Genomic DNA, 17,835 nt, shown 5'->3' with positions numbered 1-17,835 from the left:
GCTGCTTTGAGTTGCCATCTGTCTGTTTGGCAAATAGGTCAAGCAAGGGTTTGGGGATTGAGTCATTTTTTAGGCTTCTTTGGTCTCCTTGTAATGGTAAGTATTTTATAACTGTTATATGTCCCTCTGAATTCACTGTAGTATATATCTAAGGCCTTTCATTCAATCAATAAGCAGTTAGTAAGCACCTACTATGAGTTTGTTACTACATGAGATACTGGGGATACAAAGACAAAAAAATGAAAAGGCTCCTGTTCTCAACAAGCTTACATTTTATGAGGGAAAATAATGCATGTTTGTATGTTTGTGAGAGAAAGACAGGGAGACAAAAACAGACAATGAAATATGTGGTAATTTCAGAGGGATGCACTGACAGGGAGATAAAGGCCCAACACAGAAATCAGTACTTGAAATTAACTTTGAAAGAAGCTAGAGATTCTTTGGGATGGACAGGAAGAGGGAAAAAGCATCTCTGACAGAGGGAAGAGAAGCTATACAAAGATAAAAACATAAGATGTAATACGTGAAGAATAATAAGAGGGCCAATTTAGCTATATGGTTGCAGGGAAGTAATGTGTAAAAAAAATTAAGATGTCCTCTGGAACCAGGTTAGGAAGGGTTTTATATGACAGAAGACTTCATGTTTCCTCCTAGAGACAATAGGGAACCACTAGAGATTCTTGAAGAGGGGAGTGACAAGGTCAAACTTGAGCTTTAGCAATATCTCTTTGGCAAGTATGTAGAGAAAGGATTAGGGGGAAGCCTTGAGACTAACTTGGAGATTACTGCAATCAATTATTCAAGCAACAGATGACGAGGACCTGAATTAGAGTGGTAGCCATGTGAGTAGGGAGGAGGGGACATATTCAAGAGATGTTGTTGCAGTATAATCAATAAAGCTCGGTAACTGATTAGATAGGTGGGAAGTGATTAAGAGGTATTAAAGATGACTCCTATGTCATAAACCTAGAAGGTGGTGATGATTTCAATACTACCAGGAAAGTACAAAAGAGGCCTGGTTTTGGAGAACAGTGAGTTCTGATCTGGACATGTTGAGTTTGAAATTAACCTCAGTTCACTTATCTGTAAAATAATGACCTACACAACATCTCTTGTGTATGTCCCTCCTCTCTACTCACATGGCTACCACTCTATAACTACAATAGCCTCCAAGTTAATCTCCTGACCTCCAGGCTTTCCCCTAATCCTTTCTCTATATACCTTCTAAATTCCCTTTCAATTTTAAAATTATGATCCAAGATCCTAGAATCTTTTTTTTTAATGTTCATTCCTTCTAACTTTGTACTAATTGTCACCTTCCCTCAAATAGGTAGTCTAACTCTACATAGACAGCTGATTCACGGATACCTCCGCAGCAGTTACAAGCCATTTCCTGTATACAAAAATATAACTATTTTAATTTTTTACAGTGCTATTTGGTGCTTGTGATGCCTAGCACCTTCCAATTCTTTTCTCAAAGAAAGTATTCCTGACATATAGCCATGATGATCCTCTCTCTCATTTCTTATTCTTGATCTACTTTTCCACATACATTTCTCACCTTTCTTACCTATTCCCATCTTTGTCCTGAAGTCACTGAATATCAAAGTACATATTAATGTAGTTTAGACAATTTTATCTAGTTCTTTGGAAAATGTTTCTACCTCTTCAACATATGAAATACACTGGTGTATAAGCTGTAATATTTTTTCTTAATGGCCTTTCTGCAAATATTTGTCATGAGTACTGTAATATGCATAGACCAAATGTCCCATGAAATTATGTTTCTTGTCATTTTTGAAGCCACAAAAAAACCCCAAACTCTAACTTTCATTTTTTTCTTCAAAGTGTACCTGTGAACTACATTTTCATTTATCTGTTACTTCTTTCTGTTGGTTTCATTTATAATGAGACTGTGATATGGTTTATTTCCCCCAACAGCATATGCACTTGTTGGTCATGGGACAAGGATCTCACATACAAAGTACCAATAAGTCAAAATTGGCATATGGTTGTGATTCTTAGTATGCTCTACCCCCATTTTGGCCATTTTGCCACTATCACTGCAGATGTAGTTGTGGGCTGAGAATCATTTTTATTTTTCCTTTCTTTCACAGTTTGCCACAGCCAAAGAATTTGTCATCGAGTATGAAGTCGACTGGTGATAAGCCTCTCTGTGCCAATCTGGACCATCCTTGAAGCTTTTCTAGTGGTAAAATCTGCTAGAGCTGGAGCTGTGTGGGCATAGGCTTTGAGAAGCCTGGGTTCTCTTCAACGCCAAGATGAAACTTTAGAGTAGGATTCTGCAGAGGGAAGTTACAACTACACATGGAAATTTGTGTACAGGTATTACTGATCTTATGGAAAGTCTCTATCTTCAAATTATTTTGGGGGGGGATAAATTTACTATTACAATATTACCTAAAGATACATTATCACACATTAGTTTTATAGAGTTCGGTGTACTATTTTTTTTCAAGAATACAATGCTTTCATTAGGCATTTAAAACTTATTTAAAATTTGTTTTAAATATTTATTAAAATAATCTCTTTAATTTCTTAAACTTTCCTCCTTTCAGAATGATTGATATCATTTTTTTAACAGTGGATTGATCCATGCTTAATTTAATTTGATAAAATTCTTTATCTTTATCCTTCTGCTTTCTGATCATTTACTCTATCGTTATCTAGTACTTTTCCTCTTCTTAACAACCTTCCCAAATGACTCTAAAACTCAGCCTTCTCTCTCTAATATAGTTATGGTTCATCATGCCTCAGCATACTTACACTAAATTTTGCAATGGTTCATAAAGCACTATGATTTATAATTAGTAATCATCTAGTCTAACCCTCTCATTTTACAGATGGGAAGACTGAGGCTCAAAATCAAGAAAGTAATTTTGGATACAGCGCCAGGCCTGGAGTCAGGAAGACCTGAGTTCAAATCAGATCTCAGATAGTTACTAGCTCTGTGACCCTAGGCAAATCACTTAACCTCTGTTTGCCTCAGTTTCCTTATTTATAAAATAGGAATAATAATAATAGCAACTACCTCCCAGAGTTGTTGTGAGGATCAAATAAGATAATAACTATAAAGTGCTTAGCACAATACTTGGCACACAGTAGACACTATATAACTTTTAGCTATTATTATTACTACTACTACTATTATTATTAATTATTAACTTGTTCAAAGTTATACAGAGAGTTTATCACCGCTGGAATAGACATCAGAGCTGGAAAGAACACCAATGATTGATCATGCTTTCCCTCTCAATTTTTCTTCTGGGATTTGTATCTTTCAGCTGATATCAGCCTTTTCTCTTACTTAAGTTTTAAGAGCCAAATTTCTAAACACAGGAAGTGCTGCCTAGTGCCATCCTCCTGAATACTCATAATCTGAGTATCTTTCCTATGTTATTTTTGGCTGTGACTCAAGGGTTATACTGGAAGAAGAACAAAGGAAACAACAGAGGCTGAGATGGATCTGAATATTGTAACAAATACAACGTGCCAGCTTATGCCACCTCCTTTCACGTCCTGATGCTTGTCAAGTCCCTATGCAAAGGCTCCTGTTTCTGTGCTATGTGCTAGTTGCAGCACAGACAGCCAGGATAACATGACCTTCACCACTCAATCAGGTGGAAGAGTGCCATCTATTGAACCAAGGACACTACTTCCTCCTTCGAGGCTCCTCAGGATTCCTGTTCATTGGTTAATGATCTAATTCAGCTCTATTCAGTTCAGGAGACATGAAAGAATAGAGTACTGAACTTTTTTTAAAAAATTCTGTGTTAATTTTAATCATTTGGAGCCAAAGCTCTGATTATTACTCATTAATTTGACGCAACTACATACTAGGACCTATGTGATATAGAAGAGCAGGAGCTGAATTAAATTCCTGAATCTGTAATAAGAAATGATTCAATGGGCTTCATATCAATTTAAATCAATTCAATAAAGCACCAGAGCACCAGACTTGAAGTAAAAAAGACCTGAGTTCAAATCCTGCCTCAGACACTTCCTAGTTATATGACCCTGGGTGTGTCCCTTAAGCTTTATTTACCTCACTTTCTTCAACTATAGAATGGGGATAAGAAGTTCCCAGGTTTGTTGTGATCAAATAAGATTTTGTTTACAAAGCAGTTAGCACAGGGCTTGGCACACAGTAAGCACCACATAAAGTTTGGCTATCATCATCATTACTATTAGTTAGCATACATGACAAAATTCATGAACACCACAGTAACATCATGAAAAGAAAACCGGGCGTACAGTGCTGAGTTTGGGTCCCAGATTTTCAATTTGCTAGCTGTGTGATGTTAGCTAAGTCACTTCGACCTTTTGGGCCTCAATCTCCTTGGCTGTAAAATGGGGATAATAAGGTGTACTCTGCCTAACTCACAGAACAAAGCCAGAACTAGTCTTCCTATCACCTGGGACTGTGGAGTGGGGAGAGGTGTCTAAAGAATCATGACCACTTTCTGTGCATGGTTAAGAGAGTCTAGAGATAGAGGTCATGGGAGTTGGGGAGGCTGAGGCGCTTGGAGACCAAGGGATTCAAAGACAATAGGGATCAGAGAGGAAGATACAACTCTGGCCAAGCACTGAACTGTGGGGGAAGGAGTGAGAGTGACCTAGAGGTCCACAGATGATAGAAGCAAGGATCTGGACAGGAGGCTATAGGAAATCAGAGTAATGCTGACAAGAGATAAGGGGTCTTCAGAAAAAAAGCCAGTTTCAGTGAGAACCAGAAAATGACAGAAATGTGAGAAGGCTATCAGGAAGAAGGGGAGAAACGGAAAGGGAGATCAATAGCCAAGAACTCTAGAAAGCACAATGGACTGGGATGGAGGAAAAGGATAAACCCTGAAGAAGGCTGGGTCTGAGTTTATATATGGAGGAGAAGAAACAGTAGCACTCGGCACTGCAGACCCCTCCTAAAGATCCCACCTGAGTTTATGGAGGCAAGAGGGAACCTTGGGGAGCTGCAGCCCGGAAAGTGCAACAACTACTTCCATTCTGATTTCCTCACTCCATGATCATAGGATCATCACAATTTAGAGCTAGAAGGGACCTCAGAAGTCATTTAGTACAATCTCCTCATAGGACAGATGAGGAAAGTAAAGCCCAGTGTGGGTATGTGAGCACAGAGGCAAGAAATGATAGATCTGGGTCTTCTAACTCCAAATCCAGTGTTCCTTCCATTGCACTGTCCATGAGACTTTTGGGGGGGAAGGGAGGACTGGTAACCAATGACACTTTTGTGAGAAGGCAGTAGGGAGATATGAGGTAGAAGCACAACACCTGGGTTACCAGTGCCTGGGAGAAAACCTCTGTTGCTCTCTGCTAATTCAGATCAAGATCATATCAATCAACCAATTAACAAGCATTTATTAAACATCTACTAGTTGTCAGGCACTGGGGATACAGAGGGAAAAAAAAAGTTGAGTAGCCTTACACAACTATGTAAGTCTTACATAAGTCTATAATAAACATGTACAGAATAAACACAAATACATGCAAGGTAGTTTAGGGAGGTAGGGAACTAGCATTTGGGCTCAGGAAAGGCTTTATATGGAAGGCAGTGCTAGAGCAGAGTCATATAAATGAATGTGGTTATAAAATTTAAGGCATGATGTAAATTGTTATTATCATTATTGTTAATCATGTTAATATTAAGTTCAAGTTCAAACTTAATGAGTCAAGTTTGTTTATTTTACACAGGCAGATTCACATTCATCATGGATCTCATTGCCCATGCAAGTGGGATTCAAAGATGACTAAGTAGAATAGTCCCTGCCTTATAGAACCCTGAAATCTAAGAGAGACAAAGTGATGTGAACATCTGTATTTAAAATGTTCAGAAGGCTAAATGAAAGAATTAACTAAAAATAATGCTGCTCTTCAATAATAATTTTTAAAATTTTACCAAGGACCTACTATGTGCTCAACTTTGTGGGAACATATAAAGGATTATACAACATAGTGTCTACCTAAAGGAGACAAGATATACAATGCCTGTATACACATACATACATACATACATACATACATACATACATACATACATATATACACACACCTACAAGCTGTGATCTCATTGCTTCTTGAAAACAGGTCTGTCCATTTTCATATCACAATGTTTCCTTAGTTCAAGAAACAGTGTTTACTTTGTATGTCCACTACTGGTCACAAAACTATCAAATTTCTACATGCTTCTAAATATCTTCTAATTGACCATTTACATATAATTTAGATAATTTTACTGAGAGCAAATTCTGAAAGCAGCATAATTTGTGTTGCTGGCTTTAAACGATCAGAAGGGGAAACACTTTGCTTCAACTGCACATCAGGGATTCCAACCCTGATGTTCTGTTTCCCCCTGGAACTTCCACAACTTCCCTGGAACACATCTGATCTCTCTAGGCACGCCAAAAGGTAACATTTTGCTTAGAGTGAAGTAATGTCTACATCCCTATTTACCATAGAGAAGTGCAATAAAATCCCATGGAAAGGAACACCCAGCCATTTCACACCTTTTTTTTCCCTTTCACACATGCATTTTTCTCCACTTTGAAAAGAACTAAAATTAGGTACTACAATTCTATTTCTCACTCTTTCCACCAAAAACGCTAGCAGTTGTTTCCTTCTTAAAAGATGGAAATATATTGAATGTTTTTGGAAAAAGACACTAAAATTGCTTACAGTTCCCAAAGAAGAAAAAAAAATTACCCTACCACAATTCAGAAATCATTTTTCAATTCTTCATTGTGCTGGTAAAGGCACAGCATGAATGACTAAGCTTCAATCTGGTTGTTGCCAGGAACTCTGAACACTGATATCACTTCTGACACTATCAATAGCAATTTTAAATGCTTCCTCCATGGATATCATTTCCCTCAATATGATTATGTACAGCGCAGAGCACAATTGTAGTCTGCATGACTATAGGGACAAAGAAAGATGATAAATGATCTAAACAAGACAATTTGAAGCTAGTGGCAGAACTTAGCCCTATGGGGAAAAAAGTATGGTGCCCACTAAATTGATTAAATCTTTCTGGTGTTCTATTGTACACTCAGAAAACTGCTGGCCAAGTCTTCAAAATCCTATCAAATTGCTGAAACATTAATTTCTAAAAATACTGACAAGAATTAGTTCCTTGATTTAGTCGACATTCAGTGTTTATTCTTCTTACTTTTCTTCCAGTGAGCTGTTAAATTTATCGTGCTGCCGGTATATTCTATTCAGTTCTAATAACCTGTTGTCCAATGCTTTGCTCCTTTATAGTCTGGAAACTAGTAGCATGCTGGTGTGGGCATGTGGAATTAGTGGGCTTATGTGTCACTACAGTGAAAACTATGAGTTGTTGGGTTTTCTTCTTATATTATCTCGTATATTATCATCATACAACAGACATGCCATAAGAAAGGAGAGGTCCCATGGAAATGGACAATCTATCCACAAGATTTGGTCCTTGGAAATTTAAATGATTCTATCATATTGTATTTGCACACTGCTTTTCTCTAAGGAGTGCAAAGAGATTCATAGACATTATCCCATCCCGTGAAAATTTTGGTAAGGTTGGCAAGTAAGCTAATATTATTATCTTGGTTGTCCGTCTGGTGAACACCTGCTGCTGGGTACAGAAGGAACAACGGTATTTGGCAGAGAATACTTAACGACTGTTAAGTAATACTTGTCAAGCTCAATTTTCCCATATTTTGAAAGACACTTGTAAAGTTAGCTCTGTCAAACCACATAAGCCAAAGGTGGTGTAAACACAAGAAAATTTTCACTAAATCCTAGCATAGAGCACTTTTGTTCTTTAGGATTGTATACATCTTAACTTCAGAACCATCCCTATGTGTGACAGGCCACAGCAATTCACCACAGCCTCTGTGTGTGTGTGTGTGTGTGTGTGCGCGCGTGCGCGCGCAAGCATACGTGCATGCACGGGGGAAGGAAGAGAAAGGGGTGCTTATACTGGCACAGGACCATGTCAATGTGCAGTGACTGACTTAAGGAGTCAGTAGAAGGGAAGGTAGATCCAGATCTTCCACCTGGGTATGAAAACAAAAGACCTCAGGTGTCAGATCATTGTGGGACAATCACTTCAACCAACTTTGCCAGTAATAGAGTTCTTAACTTGTTTTGTGTCACGAACCACTTCGGCAGTCTTTTAAAGCCTATGGACCCCTGGAATAAAATATACAGGATTGTTAAAGGAAATCAATTTTACTGAAATACAGTCATGAAAATATTAAAGAAACAAGATCAAAGACCCTGGGTTAAGAACCACTATTTGACTAAGAAAAAGTAGGTGGAATTACTTTTCCCACTTCTATACATACTCTCTTCAGGCTGAATATTGCTTTCTTGTAACTTCTTTTCCCCTTCAAGGGTACTCTTGATGTTAATTTCAATCAAACTTCACTAGCAAAAATCACTATGTAGATTTGTGTTATTATTAGAAAAGTTGAAGGAACACAGTGATTTCCTCTAGCCCCCTGAGGAAGAACATTCTGAACGCATCCTAGTTTTTAGACATATATTTGGATCATATAGGTAACATCTTAAATAATAAACTCCCTCTGACCTATAAATTATTTTGTCATAGTGAAGTTTTATTTTGCATTTTTTTAAGTTCTACAAATCACATCTATAGTATTCAGGTAAATGGAAAAGAGTCCTCAGAATCCAGTGAGAGGAGGATGTTATATATACACACTGATCTCAACATTTTGTTCAGTTGAATAAATGAGTTTTTATCTCTGGAGGTTGGTATGTTCAAGGAGTAGAGAGGTGGGGAGAACAGAATGAATAGTAATTATTACTAGCATGAGGAGGGGGAGGCACTAAAGAGCAAAAAGCAACATAAACAGCTCTGAGCTCTGCTTATTCCTTTTTTTTTTTTGCAGGATACCTACAATTCCAATATCTGATAATCAAGTACTTAAGATATATAGACTGACTTTTGCTTGAACAGAGATCACAGAAAGCAGTGATTGTGCATGATTTTCAATGTAGAGAACTGATTATAACTAGCTCAACGTGGAATTGTTTATGTACCATTAAATTGAGATAAAAAAATAATCTGGAAAAGCAGCATTGGAAATCACTAGTTTCATGAGATTTGCTTTCCTTTCCCTCTAAGTTAATTTATTATAGAATTTGCAGGATTTTTTTGTCCTTTTATTTGCTAAGTATAGAATGCAATGATCTCATAGCATCAAAATAAGATCAGTAGTATAATATGGTGACAAGAACTTACAAAGTTCTAAAAAGCCTCATGTTCAGAATTGTTGTTTGTACTTCATTTTCAAAGAGGACCAATGACATCACAGGGTGATATCTTCATTCACGGATGAACTGGATTTAAAAGTGAGGCAGAGTTGCACAAAGTTGTCAGTCTCACTCTCTCTTCCAAAGTCACTGACTGGCCAGTGTCAAGATAAAAGTCAGGTCTTTCAGTGGCCCAGGATGCAGTGGATGACCTTGGTGTCTTCAATATCTGAGCAAGCTCTCAGCACTCCATGGCATCTGCTTTAGCCATCTTCATGGCCACTGGAACAAAATGTTCTCATCTACCCATTCAGCACATGCTCGGGGGAGACAAACCCCTTAAATCACCAACACATTTGGGGCCCTTTGGTTACCTTCAACCTGGTTTAGCCTGTCTGCTTAAATAGCTTACCACGGTGTGGCTGCTGCACTAGCTACAGCTTCTTGGAGCCACAGATGACAGTTGAGTACTAGGTAGATACCAAAGATAGATGAGCAGTCCTGAAAAGGGCTCAGCAAGCTCTCAGAGGTGGTAGTCCTCCTTAAATGCCCTATACATTCCTGGTATTGTTTCAGAATACCTTGTATTTGAATCCTGACACTATTTGATAGTGTGATGTAGACAAGCCAGTTAATCTGTAGAAGGGGAATAATAGTATTTATACTACATACCTCACACAGGGTTAGTGTGAAGAAAATGTTTTGTAAAATATAAAACCCTACAGAAACTCAAGGAATTTTAAAAAATTTGTTATCATTATTATCACCAAACAGAATTATGGAGAGCCACAGCACTGGTGACTAAAACATAATGAATTAAAATGCATGAACCAAACCTTGCTATGAATTTACAATACAAAAAATCTCAAATTCAAAAGCCAGAGCCACAAGCTGGTTTTTGAATGTAAAGAGTAAAATAAACAGGATAGTGTGTTGTAATAAGCACTGACTCTAGGTTTGGAACCTGGGTTTAAATACCAGGGCTGCTGCTTACTGCCTATGTCACAATAGGTCAGTCAGTCACTCGCTCTCTCAAAACTTCAGTCTCCTAATCTGTAAACTGATGAAGTAGAAAAATGTCTATCATTTTAAAAATCGGGCTGACTAAAGGGTTATCAATTTTTAAGCTTTTTTTTAAGAATCAGCTACTGATTTTGTTTATCCATTCTATGTTCTTTTTATTTTCTCTCCTCTAATTTTTCAACATTTACCTTCTTGTGATTACCTTGGGTTTATTTGTTGTTCTTCATTTTTAAAGTGAATGGTCAGTTCATTAATTCTCTATTTGTTAATATGTTTTGAGAGGCATAATTTTTTCTCTAAGGACTATGTTAATGCATTCCAGAAATTTTAGTATGCTGTCTTATGATTATCATTTTATTTCATATAATTATTAGTGGTTTCTATGATTTGTTCTTTAATTTATTACTTGAGATTTTATTATTAAGTCTTCATTTAGGTTTGTGTCTTTTGCTTGTGCTCCCTACTTTGATCATCACTATTATTACATTATGGTCTGTAAAGGACATGTTTAGAATTTCTGCTTTTTAACATTTATTTGCAACTTCTCTGCTCTGCAATCAACAGTCTATTGTCACATGATGTTAATTATGTATATATTCTCTAGGGTACCCACTGAGAAGAGGCCATAAATCTTTTATCTCCAAGTTCTCCAAGTTTGTTTAGTTTTATATTCTAATGATCTATTTGCTTCTCATTTTATGAATTTGTTTTCATTTTCAACACTGGCAATTTGGTTTTCTTCATTTCCTCTGATCAGATTTTTGGCTTATCCATTTTATTCGGTTTTTTGTTGGATTTTTTAAATCAAAAACAAATATTTTAATTTTTGCTTTCAAGTTTGCTTATCTGTTCTTTGGTTTTATTGGTATCTATTTTTGTGTTTGGTTGGACTTTTTAATCTTGCTTCTTTTTTTTAGTTGCATACCTAATATATTGGTCTGTTCTTTTTCTCTTTTGTTGATGAAAGTGTTTAGAGATGTAAATTTCTCCATAAAAATTACTTGGGTTGCATAACAGAAGTACTGGTATGTTAGTTATAGATTTAGAGCTGTAAGGGACCCTAGAGTCCATCAAGTCCACCCCCAACCCTTCATTTTAATGATGTTAAAGATGAGGAAATGTAGGTTAACAGAAGTTAAGTGACTTGCTAACTCACACAGTTAGTAAGTATCAAAGACAGGCTCAGAATTCAGGTCTTTTAACCGCAAGCCCAATGCTTGATCTCCTGGAGCATCTGTCAACTGTGCTCATTTTATTTGACCCATTATTTCTATGACTTGTTTTCTGACCCATATATTCTGTACAAGTAATTTAGTTCCATTAAACCATAAATTCTTTCTTCAAATGCTCTTTATTGATTATAATTTTTATTTCATTGTGATCAGTAAAGAATGCAATTAATATTTATTGAATTTTTTTTCATTTTTTAATGAAGTTTTTATGCTCTAGAACATGGTCAATTTTTGTAAAGATGCAATGCAAATCCAAGAAATATACATATGTCCTTTTATCCCTATTCACATATTATCAGAGATCAATCATGTCTAATCTTTCCAAAATTTTATTCCAGTTATTAACTATTATTCTTTTTATTTTATTGTTAGATTTGTCTACACCTGAAAGAAACATGTTAAGACTCCCAAATATTATGATTTTTCTGCCTCTCCCTGTAAGTTCATTAATTTTTCTTTGGGGTATAATACTATGCTTTAAGAGTGTGTGTGTGTGTGTGTGTGTGTGTGTGTGTGTGTGTGTACATAATTTATTCATACTATTTCATTACCCACAGTGGGTATAGTGTAGATTCTCTGCTTTTCTCTTTTAGCTATATTTATTTTTACTGTTACCTTTTCTGAAATCATGATTTCCACCCTGGCTTCTTTAAGTTCAACTGAGGCAGAACAAAATCTGTTCCCAACCATCATTTAAAATTTGTGTAAATCTTTATGTTTCAAGTGTTTTTCTTGTAAACAGCATATTGCTGGGATTATGTTTTCGAATCCATTTCGTTACAATCTTCTGTTTTATAGGTGGATTAATCCCATTCACATTCACAGTTAAGGTTGTTCATTGTATTTTACTTCATTATAGTCTCACACATTTTCCTTTGTCCCCTCCCCTACCCTTATTTACAAATCAGTAGAAGAAGATGGTGAAAGGGGGGGGAATTTAATCAACATTAATAGTAACATACAAGGTGTCTCCAAAATCTTATTGAAGTTTTAAGCTGTTAAAACTTAATTGTATAAATGAAATCATCTTCTCTCAGTGAAGCGGCCTTCTCTTCACCTTGACTAGAGCATGATCACTGGTTTTTATATTTTATTTCTATTTGTTTTCTATTCATAAAGACATCCTAAGAAATTGTTTTTTCTTGAATCTCTTACATCAATTCTATCCTCTCTTCTTCCCTTCCAGTACCCCACTTATGTGCCAACTGAATTTGGGTATTTGTACATTTAGAGTGTGTGTGTGTGTGTGTGTGTGTGTGTGTGTGTGCGTGTCCGTGTGTGTGTGTGTGTGTGTGCGTGCGTGTGTGTATCCAACCTTTCTCAGTTCGATTAAGAAAAGTGAAGTTCATGTTGTTTACATATTCTTTTTCTTAGGCACCTCAATTAAGAGAAAGAATAAGTTTCTCAAGAGTGCTCATTAATTTGGGAATGGATGAACAAATTATGGTATATTAATATAATGTAATATTATTACACTTACATTACAAAAGATACTGTTTCTGAGTAATCCGAAAAGACTTGTATGAACTGACAGAGATTTAAGTGAACAGAATCAAGAAAGAAAATACTGTTTAAAAAAAAACTTCATAAGGTTTCAGAACTCTAATCGATACGACTGTTAGGGGCAAGCTAGGTGGCACAGTGGATAGAGTGTCAGACCTGAAGTAAGGAACACTCATGTTCCTGAGTTCAAATCTGGCCTCAGATACTTTCTAGCTGGGTGACCCTGGGCAAATCACTTAACCCTGTTTGCCTCAGTTCCTCATTTGTAAAATGAGATGGAAAAGGAATTGGCAAACCACTCCAGTATCACTGCCAAGAAAACCTCAAATGTGATGACAAAGAGTCAGACACAAATGAAAAATGAATGAACAACAACCAGAGGATCAGTGATAAAACATGCTATCTCCTCACAGAGAAGTGAAGGGATCAAAGTATAGAATGAGATACATATTTTTGGACATGGCAAATGTGTAAACTAGTTCTTCTTGTCTGTTATAAGGACCCCGTGGTGGGTTTTCCCCCAGGGGATGGAGGGACTGGAGAGTTAACAAGAGGGTTATACTGAACAAGAAAAGAGGGTCATAGAAAATTTTTTTAAATGCACAAAAGAGAAGGAATTTCAGAAGAAGACAGACAGCAAGATAGCTTTACAAGTAATACGCTGAATATATTATTTGCTTATTTTCTTAAAAGCCAAAAGAAAACAATAAAGGTTAGTAGTTATACATGTAATCCACTTTTTCTGTTCTACTTTGTATATAGAAATGTTAATTTTCCCTTTTCTGTTGTTAAGCTCAAAATTTTAAAAATTGCTTTTAATTTTTTTCTGAAATAAATATCAAATAAAATAAGCACTCTGATATACACTGTAGAACAGAAAAGGAGGATTGTACATAAAACAGCAACTCTATTATATACATTTTTTTTTTAAAAAATATAATCCAATTATATTTTCTTATAATTATAATATAGATTCAATTATAATAAATTATATAACATAATAAATTCCAAATAAAAGCTGTCCTGTTTGTCTGATTCCTTCTGGACTTCTTCCTGTTCTTTTCTGTGTATTTAAAAAATGCTTCAATAGACCTCTTTTTATTTTATTTTCTTTCTTTTTTTCTTTTGGCTACCCTATTACCAGCCCAGCTCTGTCTCTTACCCTTAGCAAAACTGGAAAATACAAGAAACATAAAAACTCACAAAACATGAATTCTCAAACAAAAAAAATATACACATTGTCCCAATTTGAAAATATATGTCTTATTCTGTATCTTGAGTCCATCACTACTGGAGACAGGTAGCATGTTTCCTCCCCAACGCTCAGGAACTATGGTTGGTCACTGAACTGATTAAAAGATCTCAAATTCTTAAGTCTTTCAAAGCTGTTTTTTTTTTTACCATGTTGTTATTTTGTAAATGGTTTTCCTGGTTCTTGTCATTTCACTCTGCATCAGCTGTCTTCCCAGATGTTCCTGAAACCATTTCTTTCATTAGTTCTTTTTCTTTTTAAAGGCAATTGGAGTTAAGTGACTTGTCCAGGGCCACAAAGCTAGTAAGTGTCAAGTGTTTGGCCTGAGGCCGAATTTGAACGGCAAGTCTTCCTGACTCCAGGGCCGGTGCTCTATCCACTGCCCCACCTAGCTGCCCCCTCTTCCATTATTTCTTACAGCACAATAATGTTTCATTTCATTCGTATACTATAATTTGTTGAACCATTCCCCAAATTCATGTTTCTTATGCAATTTTCACTCTTTTTCTTTGTCTATTGAAATGTTTATTTGTTGATTATTGCTACATTCACAATAAAAAGACAAAATTTAAAAGAAAAAAACAATGGCTCTGGAGTCAGTGAATTCAAATTTTACCTCTGACACTTTCTATCTTTGTGACCTTGGGCAAATCACTCAATTTTCCTTGACCTCAATTCCCTAATCTGTAAATTAAGAGAGTCAGACCAGATGCCCTCCGAGGTCTCTTCCAGTTTTAGTTCTATGATTCTGTGAACTCACCAACTCTGTGTCCCCAGAGACAGAGGGAACGAAAATATTCCCAGACATTCTGTTCTATGGCCACCACTCCCACATAAGTATTCTCTCCCCCATTAGAATACAAGTTCCTCTAACACAAGATTTAGTAGCTTCTACATTAAAGGACCGCAGGGCATGGAATATAATATGTCGGAGGGCAAAGGAGACAGGATTACAACCAAGAATCACCTACCCAGAAAAAACTGAGTATAATCCTTCAGGGGAAAAAATGGTCATTCAGTGAAATAGAGGACTTTCAAGTATTCTTGATGAAAAGGCCAGAGCTGAATAGAAAATCTGACTTTCAAATACAGGACTCAAGTGGAACATGAAGAGGCAAACAGGAAAAAGAAATCATAAGAGACTTATTAAGAATGAACTGTTTGCATTCCTGCATGGAAAGATGATATTTATAACTCATGAGACCTCTGTCAGTATTAGGGTAGTTGGAGGACAAAAATTATATGTATGTATATGTAGATAGATAGATAGATAGAGGGCACAGGGTGAGCTGAAGATTAAGGGGTCTTATCTGGAGAATAAAATTAAGGGATGAGGGAGGATTATACTCGGAGGAGAAGAAGAAAGGAGAGGTAGAATGGGGTAAATTATCTCACAAAAAAAAGCAGAAAAGAAAAGTCTCTTACAGTGGAGGGGAAACAGCGGAAGGTGAGAGGGAAAGAGTGAATATTATTCTCATAGGATTTGGCTTAAGGAGGGAATAACATACACATTCAATTGGGTATGGAAATCTGTCTTACCCTACAGGAAAATAGGGGGAGAAGGGGACAAGAGAGCAGGGGGATGACAGAGGGGAGGGCAGATTGGGAAAGGGGATAATCAGAAGTAAATACTTCTGATGAGGGACAGGGTCAAAAGAAAGAACAGAATAAATGGGAGGGCAGGATAGGATTAAGGGAAATAGAGTTAGTTTTTCACAACATGTTTACTATGGACGTGTTTTGCATAACTGCACATGTACAACCTGTACTGAGTTGCTTGCCTTTTCAATGAGGGTGGTTAGGGAAGGAGGAAGAGAGAAAATTTGAAACCTAAAGTTTTAAAAACATATGTTTAAAAAAATGTTTTCACATGCTACTGGGAAATAAGAAATATAGGAAATGGGGTACAGAAATCTATCCTGCCCTACAGGAAAATAGAAGGGGAAGGGAATAAGAGAAGAAGAGAGAGAGACAGAAGAGAGGACAGACTAGGGGAAGGGATATTCAGAATGCATGCCATCTTGGGGTGGGGGAAGGGGGGAGATGGGGTGAAAATTTGGAACTCAAACTTGTGGAAGTGAATGTTGAATACTAAAAATAAATAAATTTATATTAAAAAAAAGAAAATAGTATACAAGTTCCTCAAGGGCAGGGACTATTGTATTTGTATTCCCAGCACTAAGAATACTGCCTAGCACATAGTATGCACTTAATAAATACTTTTTCATTCATTTCTTCATTCCTTGAGTCATGGGAAAGAGCTGATTTAGCAAAAGTAGCATCTCCAAACATAAATGAAGACTACTGTACATCTCAGTTTAATAAACCTATTATAACAGTGTTCCTACAATGTGGCTGCCTGCCTATATGAGGTTGCCACATCAAACGAAGACCACCAACTTATTTCCCATATAGCACACGAGAAAGAAACAATTACTGACTTAGATAAAATATTAGCTGGTAACCCAAGGAATCCCCCATCTCATTTTCTGACAGCTTATTTAATAATGGACTGATTTCCAATTTGACTAATAAAAGAGGTATTTAAAGGTTAGAACAACATTCCTTTTTCAGGTTTCTGAGTCCAGCATTAGTACAATACATAAATAAGCAAAGAACACATGTACTGTACCTTCCTGAAGCTGTCTTGGTTTGGCAGAATTTTCCCCACTCATTAAAACAACAAAAGACGCAGCTGCTCGGACTGTAGCCTGCCATGTTGACATGGCAACTGGTGGCTCCTGGCATGGAAAAAGGGCCCTGTTGTTTACTGGGGATCCCATAGTATAAACACATGGCCTGAGGAAGAGAGAGAAAGAAAAGGTAGAATCTTCAAAATGAAGCATCCCTTTCTTTACCACAGTATTCTTTACTGCTGTATTTTCAGGAATAACAGGAACGTTAAGTTGAGCTTTGTGGAGAAGGAGGGGAGGGATTATTACAAAGTTTTGTGCATTATATATTTCAAGGCATGCGCGGCTGAAAATGTCAATGGCATGCTTGGAAAGCTAGGTGGTAACCTTTTATTCTATCACTTGCTTAAATATGTAAAGGATTGGATAGTTTTTAGTGAGGTTAGGGGTGGTGGAAGGGGTTGGAGAAGGGAGGAGATATGGTGCATGTGTGTTTGGCTGGAGGGGAAAATGGATTTTGGATGAAGTTCCAAATAGTTGTCTGCCAATTTCTAATTTATATTACTCTGGCCCCTCCAACCCCTATGCGTCAATTATTTTTCTGAAAGAGCTTAGAAACATCCTTAAAACCTTCTGGAAAGTATTCTGGAAAAAATGTGTTTGGAGAGCACTAAGGTATTAAATTTTTGGGAAAATGAGCTGGTGGTCTCAAGTCCTGCTCCTGCAGAAGGACAGCTCCATCACAGAAACCACTATCCCAAATGGAACCCTTGTGGGTGGGTAATCCTTGCACTGATGCCAAGAACTGAGATAGGAGTATACATAGCATTATAGGCCATTATCAACTGGCATGTGGAACTGGAAATTTGTACTGTCAAAAATCAAAGCAAGTCTAGGAAACTGA

The 17,835-nt window shown here is 36.7% G+C and overlaps 1 protein-coding gene across 1 annotated transcript in view; it reads right to left on the bottom strand.

Moving 5' to 3' along the window:
• AOPEP (aminopeptidase O (putative)) overlaps window positions 1-17,835 on the bottom strand; it is a 498,190-nt gene that overhangs the window by 424,629 nt on the left and 55,726 nt on the right. Inside the window, 1 exon segment of the mRNA XM_020971658.2 lies at window positions 16,931-17,097. Coding sequence (XP_020827317.1) covers window positions 16,931-17,097 — 167 coding nt within the window.

The sequence above is a fragment of the Phascolarctos cinereus genome, unplaced genomic scaffold (assembly GCF_003287225.1).
Source record: "Phascolarctos cinereus isolate Bilbo 61053 unplaced genomic scaffold, phaCin_HiC Scaffold_4;HRSCAF=312, whole genome shotgun sequence".
NCBI classification, from domain to species: domain Eukaryota; kingdom Metazoa; phylum Chordata; class Mammalia; order Diprotodontia; family Phascolarctidae; genus Phascolarctos; species Phascolarctos cinereus.
This window is presented reverse-complemented; position numbering and strand designations above follow the sequence as displayed.